This window comes from Felis catus, chromosome A3, assembly GCF_018350175.1.
Source record: "Felis catus isolate Fca126 chromosome A3, F.catus_Fca126_mat1.0, whole genome shotgun sequence".
NCBI lineage: Eukaryota > Metazoa > Chordata > Mammalia > Carnivora > Felidae > Felis > Felis catus.
The window spans coordinates 7,975,319-7,993,683 of record NC_058370.1 but is presented as its reverse complement, the minus strand read 5'-3'; the positions used below and the strand labels follow the sequence as shown (position 1 = coordinate 7,993,683).

The 18,365-nt window shown below is 42.2% G+C and overlaps 1 protein-coding gene across 4 annotated transcripts in view; it reads left to right on the top strand.

Moving 5' to 3' along the window:
• The window catches only part of DOK5 (docking protein 5), a 153,115-nt gene that overhangs the window by 64,671 nt on the left and 70,079 nt on the right, over positions 1-18,365 (top strand). For all 4 annotated transcript variants that reach the window (XM_045053473.1, XM_006929650.4, XM_045053472.1 and 1 more), the window contains one exon: positions 7,863-7,970. Coding sequence is in view for 2 of the 4 variants with exons in the window: in XM_006929650.4 (XP_006929712.3) it covers positions 7,863-7,970 (108 nt within the window). In the remaining 2 variants the exon portion in view is untranslated. The remainder of the gene's footprint in view (positions 1-7,862; positions 7,971-18,365) is intronic.

Below are 18,365 nucleotides of genomic sequence, written 5' to 3'. Positions count from 1 at the left end.
GGGTCGGCACACTGCAACGCATGGGGGGGAAGTTTAGCTGGTCTGAGGTGTTAATATTGACATCCTGGATGAGCAGAGTATTGGATTTGTTTTGGAGAGTAGGGAAAAATTGGGTTAGTATGTGAGAAGTGAGGCTAATTTAGCATTGTATGGCTGGGGGTAGATTTTTTTTTTTCCTGGCTGCTTGGAGTTTATTTTCCACTTGGTGCAAGCCACGTAGTTACGGGTATCAGGAAGGCTGGCATGTGGCTTGGAGAGTAAAGAGTGGGGCTTGAGAAGAGTCGACAGGATTACAGAAAGGGGGTGTTGACAAGATGGAAAACCGACCTTTTCTTCCCAAAGCGTTCCTTGACATCATAGGAAAAGATAATTGGCAAAAGCTAACTATATGCCAAGGCTAGAGATGGGACACTGTGTCTGTGCACGTGAGAGCTCTCTTCAGGACAGCATCCGAATTCATCGTAGAGTAGCGAATCTTGGACAGTGGACAGGACACGAAGTGTGGTGGAGGGTGTAGAAAAAGCATCAGGTCAACATTGTAACATAATTTTATGGAAGTAAAATTTGGGCCGATGGGGAGATGTGGATTATGTAGAGATTCTCGCCTGGGGTATATTCCCTCCTCTCTTTCACTCAACAGGGACATGTCAAACAGATTTTAATGTTCATCAAAAAGTAACATGAGCTTAAACAGTTGAGAAATATGGAGGTTGGCAAACTGCAGCCTGGCCTGCTTCCTGACTTTTTAAAGAAAGTTTTATTGGAAGACATCCACACCATTCACTTATACGTATCCTATGGCTACTTTGATGCTATAATTACAGAGTTCGGTAGCTCCAACAAATACCTGTGATCATCAAAGACTAAAATATTTACTCTCCCTGGCCCTTTACAGAAAAAGTTTGTTAACGCTTGGAATAGACCACAGAGACCTAAATGGTCACATCTTAGGCCTTCTGCTGCTTCTTGAGTAGACACAGAGGCAGTATATAATTTCCATTTCACAGAACTGTTGTGACCAAGATTTGCTTTCTCTTACCTTTATAACTGTCCATGCATCCTCCAGAAGTTTAATTTGTGACGCTGTTGTTCAACTCATTGTGTTGGACTGCTAATAGAATTAGGAACTCGGGGCGCCTGGGTGGCTCAGTCGGTTAGGCCTCCGACTTTGGCTCAGGTCATGATCTCGCGATCCGTGAGTTCGAGCCCCACATCAGGCTCTGTGCTGACAGCTCAGAGCCTGGAGCCTGTTTCAGATTCTGTGTCTCCCTCTCTCTCTGACCCTCCCCCGTTCATGCTGTCTCTCCCTGTCTCAAAAATAAATAAACGTTAAAAAAAATTAAAAAAAAAAAAGAATTCGGAACTCAAATTCTTAATTGTTTCAGCTGCTTTTTGGCACTGGAAATCTCGGTGAATTTGCCAGACTGTTCTTTGTTAGGGGAAGAAACTGGTAAAAGGGTCAGAGATTTGAAACCAGGGCTTAGCAATTATCAAAGATATCCAGTTTTAAAGAAAGGAAAGACAATGGGGAAAAAATAGAACAAATCATATATGGGCTGGTGACAATTAAGGCTGAAAATGAGGTGTCCTAAAACCACCACCAACAGCTAGCAAGTGCACACTGAGGAAATTGTCACATAACTGCTAAATCTCGTGTCTATCCACCCAGGTTGTCAGAACTGTGTGATGTACTTATGTTTTTAGGTTCAGCAGTGGCTTGTGCGGATTAACTGGTCCAAATCCGGGACTTGGAAGATACTCACAAAGCCTCATATGTTTCAAGAGTGCAATCATAGATCAGCGCACATTCGTCTGTAGGAGTGGATCTGACTTTGCTCCCCAGGGGACATTTGGAAATTCCTGGAGATAATTTTGGTTGCCAACTGGATGGGGGGAGTTTGACAGAGGCCAGAGATGCTGCTAAACAGCCACATCCTAAGTGTGCAGGATTCCCCACCCCCAGCCCACTATAAAAAGTCACCTTGCCGGGGCGCTTGGGTGACTCAGTCGGTTAAGCGTCCGACACTTGGTCTTGGCTCAGGTCACCATCTCACGGTTTTGTGGGTTCGAGTCCTGCGTCAGACTCCACGCTGGCAGTGCAGAGCCTGCTTGGGATCCTCTGTCTCCCTCTCTCTCTCTCTGCCCCTCCCCCACTCGCGCTGTCTCTCTCTCTCTCTCCCAAAGTAAATAAATAAACTTAAAAAAAATATCACCTTGCCTAAAATGTCACTAGTGCTGAGATTATGAATCCTTGATGCATAGGAGGCAAGATACTTCACCATGGAACTTACTCCGTCATCCGGTTTTCTAACAGTGTGTTTATCATTAGGATTATCTGTTCTTTATGGGTAGTGAGAACTACACGTAGCTATTGTTGTTGGGATAAAAGTTTCCTCTTTTAAATAAAAAAGATTTAGTTAAAAACTGGTTGAAAGAAAAATGTTAAGTAAAAAAAGTACCACAGATGGTAAGTAGATGTGTTATATAAAATATGAAGGAGATGGTTGAATGAATTAATTTTACGGAAAAACGAAACCTGCGTGGGGTTGTTCTCAAATTGTCATCTTTTTCACAATGTCTGTGTGTTACTCCAACTAGTCACACGTTACCACGTGCGGTGAGGCCTATTCCATTCCCTTTAAACAATGCTGAGATATTTAGGGTAAGGTTTTAAAATTTTTTTTAAGTTTATTACTTTATTTTGAGAAAGAGAGAGTGAGAGCAAGAGCGAGAGAGCACAAGCAAGGAAGGGGCAGAGAAAGAGGGAGAGAGAGGACAGTGCGTTGTCCCACCCCGTGAACCGTGAGACTGTGACCTGAGCCAAAGTTGGACGCTTAACCGACTGAGCCACCCAGGCACCCCATTCAGGGTAAGTTTTCAATCCTCAGGTACCAGGGGCTTTTCCAGGGCTCTTAGGACTGAGTGTTTGGCGGTGAAGTTGAGAGTTCACCAAAGCTTAACAGAATTGTTTCTGCTTCTGTGTCTCTCTTCTCCTCCAGACAGCATCTCACTCCACTGTCTGAGGCCACTTCAAAGGCCTCAGCGCCACTTGTGGGAAAGTACACATCTCCGAGGCCCTCATCGCAGAGCATTTGTTGGAGAGCTCTTGGTTGGCAATCCCAAGTGGGAAGCATTGTGTTGTCTGAGCCTTTATGAATATTTATGGCCTTGGTTTGCAAATTGCAAATAAAATGCCTGGGGAACATGTTAAAGAGCAAATTTGTCTAGCCCCACCCCAGGAGGTTCTGAGTCAGTAGACCTTGGCTAATGTCTAGGAATCTACATAATTAACAATTATCTTGAGTGATGCTGGACCAGCTCTGAGAATCACTGGTGTGTGATGGAGAGCGGATCAGCAAATGGCCTTGATTGCACGGTTATTCTCAACTTTTGCATTCGTTTTGTACCATGTGCTTGCGTGTCGCAAACATCCCGACCCTCCTTTTCATAAAGCAACTTCAGATTTTCCTTCTCTCCCGATGAACCGTGATGCAATCTATCCCAATGGCAACGCCCCAGCCAATAGTTGCGTGTGAATTTAGAGAATAGTATTTTTGCAGTTATTCGTGACGTTGTCCTTACTTCTTAACAAAACAGAAGAAACACAAAAAATGAAAAAACAGAAATCCCCTGAGGGATTTCGGCATGCTGAAATTGAGGAGTCTTTAGCTTCCATTCAACAACCTCTGGACATAAGCCAGGAAACTACTGGTACAGTTGTGAAGAAGATGATCAAGTCTGAAAAAAATCTTAGGAGTGGAGTCATTCAAGAGCGAGTCTGAAAGTTGAGGCATAATTAGGAAATGTATTTACGTATCTTTCTTGGTGAAAACAGTTTTGATACAGTGGACGTATTTCTTGCATACCTAAGGCACGCTCAATTTCTAAAACATCTTCAGAGGTACGTACAAAAGAAAGGGGTTGCCAATAGGAGAATAACAGCCTATTTTCCACACCCTATATTTGGACAGAGTGACATTTATCCCCACTGTAGTTGCAGTCTTCTGGTGGTGGCCAAATTTTAAGGGAGACACTTGTCTCATCCATTCTTCAGACATGAGTGAGATGTTGGTAAGACTTCTGTGTGTCAACCACACTACTGAAAATGTTAATTTTCATGGTGGGGGTCTTTACCCTGAAAAGGATTTTGTCTTTGAACTCTTACCAATCAATGGCTCTTACAACTTGGCTTCTTAAAGTTCCTTAGTCCATTGATTAGACTGTGGTCAGATAGCAACAGAAAGAAAACTGGCAAGTGTAGATAAATGCTATTAGATTAGGTTGTCATTTTAAGATTTTGCATAAATATCTCTACATTTTTCCATTGAAAAAATTTTAAGTGTTTCATTTTGAGATAATTATAGATTTGCGTCCAGTTGTAAGAAATACTACGCAAAGATCCTGTACCTTTTCCCCAATTTTACTGATTGATAACATCTTCAAAGCTATCGTGCAACATCATAGCCAAGATATTGACATTAACACAGTCAAGATGCAGGACAATACCATTGCTGCAGGGATCCCTTATGTTCCCCTTTTGTCGACAAAGCTACTTCCTGTCCCCAGCCCCTGACAATCATGGATCTGTTTTCCATTTCTGTCATTTTGTCATTAAAAAATGCTATAAATGCGGTCCGACAGTACGTAACCTTTTGGATTTCACTCCCCTCCGCCCCCCCGCCCCGACCTGCTCAGCATCATTATCTGAAGACTCATTCAAATTGTTGCAACATTGCTAGTTAAATTGTTTTTATAGCTAAGAAGTGCTCCATGATATGGATGTACCACATTAGCACGTTGAAGAATATATGGGTGCTTCCAGTTTTGTTCTGATACAGATCAAGCTACTATGAACATTTATGTTCAAATTGTGTGTGTGTGTGTGTGTGTGCGCGGGGGGGGGGAGGGGGCAGGGCGGGGATGTTTGCATTTCCCTGGGATGGATTCTTAAGAAAGCAACGGTGGGTCATGTTGCTTGTTTAGTTTTTAAAGAAACTGCCCAGCTGTGTTTCAAAGTTCCTGTATCATTCTACATTCTCACCAGGAAAGTATGAGACACCTAATTTCTCTATATCCTTTTCAGCATTTGGTTGGTGGTATTATCATTTTTTTTTAATTTCAGCCAATCTGAGAGATGTGTAGTGATACTTCACTGTGGTTTTAATTTACATTTACCTGATGACTAATGATATTGAACATTTTTTCATGTGCTTCTTCATCATCTGTGCTTCCTTATTGGTGAAATGTATGTTTATAAACATTTTTTTTTAACTTCTGTTTTGTAATTGGATTGTTTGATTCTTTACTATTGAATTTTAAGAGTTCTTTATATATCTAGATACTAATCCTTTGTCAGATATGCAGTTTGCAAATATTTCCTCCCATTCTGTAACTTGTCTTTTCATCCTCTTAACAGTTTTTCACAGAGCAAAAATTTTAAGTTTTGAGGAAGCACAAATTGGCAAGCTTTTCTTTTATGGATTGTGCTTTTGGTATGCAGTCTAAGAATTCTTTGTCCAGATGATGATCCCAAACACTTTTTTCCCCTAAAGTTTTATAGTTTTGTTTTATATTTAAGTCCACTTGAGTTTATTTTTGTTTAAGGTGATTGTTTTAGGTTAAGGTGTTTGTGTGTGTGTGTGTGTGTGTGTGTGTGTGTACTTTTTTTTTATTCCTATGGATGTTCAATTATTCCAGTGCCATTTGTTTGAAAGTGTACCTTTCTCCACTAAATTGCTTTTCCACTTCTGTCTCCATGTTTTTACACCTCTTGATAAGTTCAGTGACTGTGCAAGATGAAAGCCAATAACTGATTTTAATTGCACTATTTTACTGATACCTCTGGATATTTAGGAAATAACAGTTCTCTTTCATTTAATTTGCAATATTAATTTTTATTAAACACAACAAAAACAAGCCAAAAAACCCCACTTTTATGCACTTTCTCATGTCATTGGAAATTCCTTCTGAAATTTGTTTCAAATGAAATACCTATGTTATCCTTATAGATAGATAACATACACATTATTGGTGGCACATAGTGTATTATATGTATTATGTGTATTATTCATATTATGACATTTTAAATATAATGACTATGTTATCTTAAAGATGCATACCTCGATATTATATCTTATATAATATTAGGTACTCCATACTTATTATATGTATTAGAAGTACTATAATTAACCTTGCCTTTCATTATTGTTGAGGAGTTAATGGTTTCTATTTATTGTTATTATCAATAATAATGCTAGGATTATATTATACATTCAGCAGGCTGAGGCACACATCTTAACCCTCTGTTCAGAGTAAAACTTCAAAGTGGAGTGGATTTCATTTTCTTTTTACCATACCAAACAAAATGATTAATGAATGTTTAGTTCACCCAGTGAGCAGAGAGAAATGGAATCTTCAGCACTGAGGATAAATAGTAGCAAACCTGAATTCTTCATCCATCTGCCAGTTACTAATAAAATAGTAGAAGGCATTTTCAATGGAGTATGGTTTGAATGACCAAATGTTTTATGTGGACTTTTTTTCTTCTTACTAGCTCCAAGGTTCTTAAACTTCATAGTGCATAAAATTCATTTATGGGTTGACTATACAAAACCACCTAAATATGGTACATACTTAGAAGATGATTTAAGGATCAGGGAGATAACTGTGATTGAATAGTTACCCACCTGTCTGCCCTTGAATGCAGAATTCCTCCTTCAGTGTTGGCCTGCATTTGGGCTCTTTCGTTAGGATAGATTCTTACTCTCTTCAGGTTCTTTATATCTGTTGTCAAATTGCCTTTAGAGGTCACCAGCAGAGTAGAAGAGTGCCACTCAGATCTCTTCCATCAGTGAATATTACGATGAATATGAATCCTTATTAATTTTTAGGTTAAAACATCTCATTTTATTTTGCTTTTGGAGAACGTTGTTGTTCGTATACTCATTAGCTCTTTGCACTTTCCTCTCTCTGGCATGACTAATATTTTGGTGTCTCGTTTAGTATATACTGGTTATTTTAATCAGGGAAGCTTTGGTTGCTAGAACCAGAACTCCATTCCGCCTCTGTCAATTAAGAGTGCTGTTGACGGTGGGGAAGATGATTTCTAAGAAAATCAAGGGAAGGGCTAGATCACAAAGTCAGCAGCAGAAAGATGACAGAGAACTAAAATGTGTCTTCTGCCTGGAGTAGAAATCACCTAGTTCTCTGGACCAGGTTCCACTGCCTACCTATTAGGCACATGATCCAACATGGCACCAACCTCAGTTTGTAACCTATGAGTATTGACCTCTTAACTCAGACTGCTCTTCCGTCTGAGTAATCTTTGAGCCTCTGGGTTGGATTTTCTGAGGGAGAATCTGGTTGGTGTTACTCAGTCATATATTAGTTAGTCCAGTGTCCGGCCCACTCCTGACCATCAGTTGTGAGGATTGTCATATGACATATAAGGGCTTTCTGTTGGACTGTCAGTGAAACCTTCAGCATATATTGGGCCTATGAGTTCCATATTTAATTGCATTTGAAATGAGAGCACGTGCCATGAATACCTATGCTATTTGCGCTGATTTGAGATTTTTATCTCTGGGACTTTTCCTGAAATGTTTCTACTGATGCTGTTATTGAAATGTTAAGAAATTTGCTTTCAGATACTCATTTTCATTTGATTCCAGTAAATGAATGACATAATACACCTGTTGTGGAAACAATTTCGGGTTTAAAATTTTTATTTTCCCAAAGTAGCATCACACTTACGGCTTATGAATACTTTACAGGTGAAAACATCAAAGAGAAAACATTTAAATGCAAATGTAAGTGATATCTGAGTCACTGATGCTGAACTCTGTCTTTGTATTTCCTTCCAGATATATCAGCGATGCTGGCTAGTATTCAAGAAAGCTTCAAGCAAAGGTCCAAAAAGACTGGAGAAATTTTCTGATGAACGTGCTGCATATTTTAGGTGTTACCATAAGGTAAAACTTGATTGTTGTAACTTTCTAGAAACCTGTTCAGAAGTAGGTAAACTTGATTGAGTTCATTGAATCTGAAAACTTGTCGAGATTATTTAACAAAGGTGCAAATAAGGCTTTTCCCAAGGACAAAACATCTTTAAGTTACTATCTGCTTGTTAATTGTTTAAAGCAATTGACTAATGTAAAGTCACCCTTCTGGCTTCCTACTACTTGTTGTTGTTTTCCAATCTCTACTGTAGAATTTACCAAGTTCTTTTGTAAATGCTCGATTTGCATAGTAAACTCAACTCCCAGTGTTGAAGCCCCTTTAGGGTAAAGACAAAGTCTCTGTGCTTTTAGCACATCTAGTGCCCTGATGCAGATTAGATCCTCATTCAGTGATGTGGAGGGAGGAGAGGAACCTGGAAAATGGGTTGGTGAAGGAAGAGGAAGTTCTACTCATTAGTTTTATTTTTTTAAGCTTGATGACTAAATTTAATTCACACTTGCAGTTTATCTTTCGTTCGTTCTTACTTTTTTTAAGTTTATTTATTTATTTTGAGAGGGAGAGTGAACAGGGGAAGGGCAGAGAGAGAGAGGGAGAGAATCCCAAGCAGGCTCCACACTGTCAGTGCGGAGCCCGATGCAGGACTCGAATTCACAAACTATGAGATCACGACCTGAGTCGAAACCAAGAGTTGGATACTCAACCAACTGAGCCACCCGAGAACCCCCAGATCTGCAGTTTAAATAGTGGTAGTGAGGTCTCCTCACTAAAAATAGTAATTGTGTATTAAAATACATACTTCAGAAGTAGCAAGTGAAGGAAAATACAAGGCATACTTGGATTTATGAATTAGGCCTGTCTTTCCCTCCACAAGGCAATGTTCTTCATGGCCCTTGTTAATGGGCAGCCTCTGTATTTTCTCTTTTCATGAAAATATGTAAAAAAAATGCATGGTTAACTTCTTTTTCCCCAAGGGGCTGGTTATTTCCATGTTAGGAAAATACTATTCTTGTCTACAGAGGAATTATGTTCATTGTTATAATAGAGCATTTTAATTGTTATAGTTTTCTATCTTGAGATTCTTTTCCTTTTTTGGTGAGCTTTTATCAGGAGTGAGTCTACTTGCCATTAAAATTTTATGTGCAACCAGTAGATTCATTAGCACAGAAATTTGGTTAGGTGAAGGAGAATGGATAATCTTCCCTTTTTTATGCAAATTCTCCACAGGTGATGACTTTACAAGATCTTATTAAGGGCCTATGTTGACACCTTGGTTTATCCAATAATGAAAAGCCATAGGGCAAGCTGTATTCCTTCTCAATTTAGAGAAATAAAGCATATGCTTTATAGGCACATCTGTACGTACATAAGGAAAGAAAAAGCACACAGCAAGACTTTGGGATAAGTAGGGAAAGGAGTCCACAGTAGCATTTTCCATGTGTTCCATTTCCTCACCATCTCATTACAGAGTTCCGTAGTCCAAGGTCAACTTCGTTCCCAGCCTACATTCTCTATAAGGGAGAACAGAAGAAAACCTCTTTATGAACCTGGAATTTCCCCCACCATTTATGTTCCATCTGCCAGATATTTCCACTGTTTCGGATAATGGTTTTTGTCCTTAGGCAAGAGTTGTTGAGTTGCAAATCTATTAGTTAGGAGCAGTGATCCTTGAAGCCATTGATAGCATACCTTTGAATGCTGGCAAATAATCTTGAGCCAGTCTCACAATTTCTGGAACGCCAGAAGCTACTGGTGTCCAGACATTTTGGACCAGATGTATTAGGTCCCAGTTATTCCACATGTATCCATTGTCTACCTAAAAACAAGATGGCGAACAATGATACAGAAATGGATTGCTTCATTTTCACTTGAGAGGCCTTGCCTTAAAGGAAACTCAGAATGCCCAAGGCGGGGTTTGGTTTAGCTATAGGACAAAAGCAGAGTCTTTTCCATTTTTTCCCTTCCTTAACTGGCACTGATGCCTTCTCTCCACCTTTCAGATCATCAGATGGCACCTGGTGACCAGATGCCCTACCATGGTTGACTGTTGTCTTTATCATTCTTCATTATAATTAACAAGATTATCTAAAGGCCTCATCTCCTAGCTGGCCAGAAGTTGTGGTTATGCCTCAGCCTTCTCTTGAGAACCTCAGCCTGTCTGTAACTTTACAATTCACCATCTGCCAGCGTATGGTAGAATGTTTATGTTGCCCCAAAATTCATGTGTTGAAGCCTAGCCCCCAATGTGATGATGTTTGGAGATGGGGCCTTTGGGAGGTGGTTAGCTCATGAGGGTAGAGCCCTCATGATTTGAATTAGTGCTCTTATAAAAGTGACCCCAAGGAGTTGCCTCCTTCCTTCTTCCATGTGAGGACACAGCCATCCGTGAACCAGGAAGTGGGGTCTCGCCAGACACTGAATCTGCCGATGCCTCTCCATTGGGCTTCCCAGCCTCCAGAGCTGTGAGAAACAAGTTTCTGTTGTTCACAAGCCACTCCATCTGTAGGAATTTGTTACAGCAACCCAGAAGGACTAAGACACCATCCGACTCTTGTCCTGTCTAGTTACTGTGTGTGACCGCTAATGTTGATCAGTCCTTTCTTGTTTTGGTAGAGTTCCAGATACAGCCAGAAATACCTGATTCCTCACCATCCCCTATGCTTAGTGTAGAAAAATAAAGAAATAGGCTATGCTTTGCTTACAGACCTTCCCATGCCTAAGAGAAGAAAGAGGATGAGAGAGGAATACTTTATAGGAACTCCCCAAATCCAATTGGTCAGCAAGTGGTGTTGGCTCTGTGTTCAACATGCATAGACTCCAGATGTTCTCACAACCATGTTGCTACCACTGTGGTCTAAGCCATGGGGCTCCCTAATGCCCGGTCCTCTAGAGTCTATTCAAAATACCACATCACGGTACTCCAGGCAAAACCCTCAGCTAAGTCTTCATTTTTGTTTTTGTTTAAAAAAATTTTTTTTAATGTTTATTTATTTTTGAGGGAGGGAGAAAGAGATCATGGGTGGGGGAGGGGCAGGAAGAGAGAGAGACACAGAATCTGAAGCAGGCTCTGTACCAAGAGTGCAAAGTCTGACGTGGGGCTCTAACTCGTGAACCATGAGATCATGACCTGAACCGAAGTTGGATGCTCAACCCCCTGAGCCACCCAGGTGCCCCTCCAGGCAAGTCTAAACCCTCGCAAGATTTGACGCCCTGCCCCCTATTTCGCTTCATCTGCTCAGTTCCCCCATCCCCCTCTGTTCTGCTACGGGCGGGCACCCTGGGCTCTTTGCTTTCCTGAGTGCATGCCACCCACTCCACCTTTGAACTTGCTCTTTCCTTTTCTTGGAATGCTCTCCCTGCAAATATCCACATTGCTCATTTCCTTACATTGTTCAGGTCATTGCTCAAATTCTTCCCCTAAGGGAGGCTGGCTGTTTCTTGATCTCTTATTTAAAATAGAATCCTGGGGCACCTGGGTGGCTCAGTCGGTTAAGTGTCTAACTCTTGATCTCAGCTCAGGTTGTGATCTCACGGGGCATGAGTTCAAGCCCCACATCGGGCTCCTCACTGATAGCGTGGAGCCTGCTTGGGATTTTGTCTCTCCCTCTCCCTCCCCTGCTCTCTCTTGCTCTGTCTCTCTCTCAAAATAAATGAATAAACTCTTTAAAAAAATAATAAAATGGAATCCTTTGACACACCCTACCCATCTCTCTTTATTTTTCTCTTCAGTACTTACCACTACATGTATATTTATTTGGTTATTTCTTACTGTCTTCTTTATACTGCCACCATAAATTAAGGTCCACAAGGGCAGGTTTTGTGTTTATTTGTTTGGTGGCTGGGGGGGAGGCATGGTTCACTGTTAGTTATCATTGCCTAATACATAGTAGACTTTTTTTTAAAACTATTGGTTGAGAGGCAATGCACATTATAAAATTTATTTTTTCAACGTTTATTTATTTTTGGGACAGAGAGAGACAGAGCATGAACGGGGGAGGGGCAGAGAGAGAGGGAGACACAGAATCGGAAACAGGCTCCAGGCTCTGAGCCATCAGCCCAGAGCCTGACGCGGGGCTTGAACTCACGGACCGCGAGATCGTGACCTGGCTGAAGTCGGACGCTTAACCGACTGCGCCACCCAGGCGCCCCTGTAAAATTTATTTTTAAGTTTATTTATTTTGACGGAGAGAGAGTGCGAGCATGAGCTGGAGAGGTGCAGAGAAAGAGAGGGAGACACAGAGTCTGAAGCAGGGAAGGGGCAGAGAGAGAGAGAGGGAGACATAGAATCTGAAGCAGGGGAGGGGCAGAGAGAGAGGGAGACACAGAATCCGAAGCAGGTTCCAGGCTCCGAGCTGTCCGCACAGAGCCCGCCGCGGGGCTCGAACTCAGGAACTGTGAGATCCTGACCTGGGCCGAAGTCGGACGCTTAACTGACTGAGCCACCCAGGTGCCCCAGCAATGCACATTATAAACAGATGAGATAGAGTACCTACAAATGTCTTCGTGTCATACTTTTATTTAGTTTACCAAAAGAAATCTGTGCCTGAGACACCTTGAAGCCAGGAAAGGGAATCTTGAGTTGGAGGATATGGAGTGGGTTAGTGACGGAGGCAGAAAAAGCCAGGGTTGGGAAGTTTTAGGAGGACAGACTCAAATGTAAAACCAAAGTGGCTGGAAAGATCCTCCCTAAATGTGAACCCAGTACGGGAAGATTGAGGACCAACTTGCCCTATTTTAGACTTCTACCTGCTGGCTTTGGAATTTAATACGCAAATCTTTGGGGACGGTGGTAAGCTACGTTCTCTTTCATCTGTAATAATCATTAACCAAAGTTCAAAGCATTAGAATGGAAGAATGATCTACATTAAGCCTCCAAGACCTTGATGAGTTCCTGTAGCCATTCATTCTCCTTACTCTCTCAGATCTGATACATTTAATATTAATCTCTTGGGGGCATATAAAAAGGTAGAATAACTCTGCGATACGCATTTTTTATCCAAATGCTGTGTAACGCATGGATCTTGGTAATAAAATACTGAGGTTGTGAGGAGCGCCCCGTGACCAGAGTTTAGAATTTACTGGAATATAAATAAAACAATTTCTGAAGGAAATGAGGAGCTGTCCATGATGCTATTTGGTCAGTACAGAGATGGTGGAGCCACAGCCCTCCTGTAGGAAATCCTTAGCATTTACGAAAGCACAGTGCCTCTCTTGTTTCATTCTTAGAGACTTTATTAAGCGGAAAAAAATGCCACTTTCTGCGTATCTGATCCTTACTAAAAGTCTTAAAATAGGAAATTGCATAATTTTAAAAGTTGGTGCCTTCCTCACTGAAAATGTAGCTAAAGATGATCTCATGAAAAAATTTGGAAAATAAATACATGAATAATGCGCATACAGGGCAATTCATTTTTCATTTCTTTTCCTCTTGCATGAAGTTCCCCTCTAGCACCACAGCTGTCAGAGATGGCTGTGAAATTGATTAACTGTAATTGCAACAATATTAATACTCCAGTGGCTTTAAATATAGTTCCCGACCTTCTAGTTAGAGGCAAGTTCACTGTTTTCATTCAGGAAATCAGAGCTGCTCACCCCAACCAGAAGGGGTTGAGCGTTTCTATGAATAGTTTTGCTTTTTCAAGATGAATAACAATTGGGAGGCAATCTAAGTGGAAGGAAGACCATCTATTGTTTTTGAGACCAAGGCAAACGTAGGCTGGGGAGGATGCCAGCCCCACATTTGGGAAACTTGCTTTCTCATCCCGGCTTTGCCACTGTGTGTGTATGGTAGGTTGCTTAACGTCTGTGTAGAGGTGACCTCTGCTAAAAGATAAACTGGGGCATGTTGAATGTTGTAAGAGTTTGAGAAAAAATCAGTTCAGATTGTTCAGCACCAAACTGGAAGGGGCGGGAGACCCCCACTAATGGGAGTTGGGGACGGACTTCTGTAGTGACAAGGGGGAAGCAGAGTAAGGCAGTTATTGATTGGCTGTAGCTTAAAGCCTAGTTGGCTATGACTGGTTGTCCTTAGTGTTTGACTTCATTACCTTGAGGCATTTACGGGCTCAAGATTTGGTTTGCTTCTCTATTCTCTCAGGGCATTACAGCCACATCAGCCTAATGGCCTCCTTGTTTAATTAATTTAACACCTCCGAGGCAGGTCACATCATGGCTTCCTCATCATCGCACGTTGCTAAGCCTGCAGGATTCAATTCACTTTGGGCCAGAAGACAGTTCCGACAGATTCTCTGATAGAGTGTTTCCCGAAACGTGTGCCGGTGACTCTGGCAGAGGAGACTTCCAGGAGGACCAGGGTTCTGTGGTCAAAGAAGTTGGGGAACTGCAACATTTCCATCCATTCTTGAGATTCATAACCCATGGTAGCTTATCACAAGACCTGAGGAGGCCAAAGGTTAGGACACCTGAGTAGCTTTGAGTCAGCATTTCCCAAACCAGGGAGCAACCTTTTTTTTTTTTCTAAATCACGTGTTCCATGGAACAAATAAATATAATTCCAAGGAACACAGTTTTGGATATGCTGCTTATGTGTGTTACCTTGTTTATTAAAGGTCCGTTTAGCCTGTTATTCCAACAGTGAGCAACTGGGGGTGGCCATTCACACTTCACCAAAATCATAGGGTTAACTTAGGTATCAAAGGAGTAAGTGTTTATGAATGTGTCCGTAAAATGGGAGACCCTCTCAATGCAAAGGGTAATCACCATTATTTTTTTTGCCAGTTATTTGTTCTCTCATTGTCCTTCCTTAGTGAGTAGGTCACTTTCTGTCTCCCAAACCCATTGCCAGACCTTGTTGTTGGTTTTTGTGAAAATAGGATTCTAGGCTCCTCACGGTAAGCTAGCATCCCCAAAAGTATTTCTCTGGAATTTCTACCAGCTTATCCCTCGTGTGTGTGTATGGTGTGTATCAGAACTTTTTCTGTACTAGTGACTCATTCTTGTTTACCCAGCTTTTCATTCTTCTAAAACGTTCTCTTGTGATGTAGCTGTCTGTAATATACCTTTTCAAAATCTTAAAATATATCATAGCCCCTTTTTTCAATACAGTGCTTTGGAGTCATTCCCTCTTTGTGCACGAAACCACCCACCAGACTCTGTTCTGGAAACTTCCTTCACTTATGCCAGTGAGAATATGCCTGTTGACATCTCCACAGGTTAAATTATAGCTTATTACTTGGATGCTTTTCCCCGTTGGTAAATGCTTCCATACCCACATTTCGTAGGCAGAAGTAGGATGGGTAGAAGGGGGTAACTGTAGTACCTGAACCACATTTCCCTTTTTCAAATACTCAAGGAGGTAAAAGTATGCACCAGTGTGCCAAAGGCTCCTGAAATGCGTTCACAATTGAATTAGCTATCTTTCCTACCCAGGGTTGGTTCTTTTCTGGAGTTCCGTGTCTCAGGGTAAGGCACTGATACCTATTCTGTTATTCAAGGCAGAAGCCAAAGGATTGTCCTGGATTCACCCTCTTCCTTATCCCCTCTCCTGTCTCCTGTCCAGTCCATCACCACATTTGCTCATGCTCCTTCCCCTACACAGATACCCTTCCTTCCCTGTCCACGTGGCAGATGTGAATGATCCCTCAGGGTCTCTTCTGTGTCTTTACCTCCCTGTAATTCCTCCCAATGCACCCCAAGTTAGCCTGTCTTCTGGGCCCCTTCTGCCTGGATGCACTGGTCATGCTGCGAGCAGTGGGTGGATGCTGGTGGCAGAGTCTGTCTGGTTGCTGCGGACCCTTAATCACATGCCTTCTTCATTGGTGGTGGCCGATGGGTTTCAGCTGAACACAAGGCTACCCAAGCAAAAGACCCCTATGTAGTGAGGTGTGGCTGTATGACTAAATCCTGGCCAGAAGGGGTGTAACAGGGAAGAATGCCTTGGCCTTCATCTCCTTCTCTTTCCTGCTGATTAGAAAATGGACGTTGGCCATCTTGGCCCACTATACGGAAAAGCCCATGGGTTGAGGATGGCGAAGCAGCAGGACATGTCCCATAGAAGTGTGGAGGGAGATGTCTGGGTCTGGTCTGTGCTCCCCGACACCATATGTCCTAGTCTGGTTCAGGCAACAGGGACAAAATGTCATAGACAGGTGGCTCATTCAATAGGAATTCACTTTTCACGGTTCTGGAGGTTGTAAGTCCAAGATCAGGAGCCAGCATGGCCAGATTCTGGTGAAGGTCCTCGTCCAGGTTTTAGACTGTTGACTTCTTGGTGTGCCTGCATGTGGTGGAAGGGGTGAGGGAGCTCTCTGGAGTCTCTTTTATAAGAGCAGTGATTCCCTTCACGAGGCCTCCACCTTCATGACAGACGCACTTCTAATATCACATTGGGCATTGGGTTTCAACATACGAATTTTGTTGTTGTTTTTAATTTTTTTTTAAATATTTATTTAGTTTTGAGAGAGAGAGGGAGAGTGGGGGAGGGGCAGAGAGCCAGGGAGACACAGAATCTGAAGCAGGCTCCAGGCTCTGAGAGTCGGCACAGAGACCAACATGGGGCTCGAACTCATGAACCACGAGATTATGACCTGAGCCGAAGTCAGATGCTTAACCGACTGAGCCACCCAGGCGCCCCATCAACATACGAATTTTGGAAGGACACAAATATTCAGCCTACTGCACCACAGGTCAGCCCTAGACTCTATTTCTCTCATGTGAGAGGAGTGACTTTTATCGTGTTCAAACCTCATGATCTTGGATTTTCTCTCATGTGCAGCAGAGAGCTGATAGACTTTACCCTAATGATAGGGACAATTGAATATATGTTCCTCATTTTCCAGCGCACTCTAGGTAGGGAACTCTGTTACAACCAAGAGTATCTTGCTGTGATCACTTGCTATGTTGGACTCTGATTTCCTTGTAGGTGGGAACTGCACTTTCTTCAGCTTTCTGTGTCCTCGGGGCCCAGCATAATTTCTGGCACAGTGGCTGCTTTGGATCCCAAGGACGCTTAGGGTGCCTAGGAAATGATTTGTGGCCTACTTATACCAGTACTGCAGAGTGGAAGCATTAGGAGACCCTTTGGTATATTGAGAATAAAAGGAGCTGTGTGAATCATGCCACATTCTCACTCACTGGAATTTACTGCATGGTTTTGTCTTCTGGAGGAGACTGTCTAATCATAAAGACAGCCCTGTCACAGTTGTACAGATATTTAAAGTTTTAAAAAGCTGCACAAAATATACACAAGGTTCAAACAATCAAAAGATATCAAATCTTATGATGAAAATTAACTTTTGCTTACTTCACCTCTCGCCTCCTATTGTGGGCTGAATTGTGTCTCCCAAAAAAAGATATGTTCAAGTCCTAACCCTCGCTACCTGTGAGTATGGCCTCGGGAAATAGGGTCTTTGTAGATGGAATCAATTTAGGATGAGGGTACTGGGTTTGGGTGGACCCTGATTCAGTGGCTGGTGTTCTGGTAAGAAAAGACACAACACCCGGGGGAAAGCTGGGTGAGGATTGGGGCAGAGATTGGAAATGCTACAGACACAGGGCTGAATGAAGGGACGCCGGAGATTGTGGGTCCCTGCCAGAAGCTAGGGGAGAGGCCTGGAACAGATTCGCCCTCAGTCCTCAATAGGAAGCAACTCAACTGACACACTGATTTTGGACTTAGGCCTGTAGAGAGAAGACATTATTGTTGCTCAAGGCACCCAGTTTCTTTTTTTCTTTTTTTTTTTCAATATATGAAATTTATTGTCAAATTGGTTTCCATACAACACCCAGTGCTCATCCCGAAAGGTGCCCTCCTCAATACCCCTGACCCACCCTCCCCTCCCTCCCACCCCCCATCAACCCTCAGTTTGTTCTCAGTTTTTTTTTATTTTTTTTTTATTTTTTTTATTTTATATATGAAATTTATTGTCAAATTGGTTTCCATACAACACCCAGTGCTCATCCCAAAAGGTGCCCTCTTCAATACCCATCACCCACCCTCTCCTCCCTCCCACCCCCCATCAACCCTCAGTTTGTTCTCAGTTTTTAAGAGTCTCTTACGCTTTGGCTGTCTCCCACTCTAACCTCTTTTTCACCCCCTCCCCTCCCCCATGGTCTTCTGTTAAGTTTCTCAGGATCCACATAAGAGTGAAAACATATGCTATCTGTCTTTCTCTGTATGACTTATTTCACTTAGCATAACACTCCAGTTCCATCCACGTTGCTACAAAAGGCCATATTTCATTCTTTCTCATTGCCACGTAGTACTCCATTGTGTATATAAACCACAGTTTCTTTATCCATTCATCAGTTGATGGACATTTAGGCTCTTTCCACAATTTGGCTATTGTTGAGAGTGCTGCTATAAACATTGGGGTACAAGTGCCCCTATGCATCAGCACTCCTGTATCCCTTGGGTAAATTCCTAGCAGTGCTATTGCTGGGTCATAGGG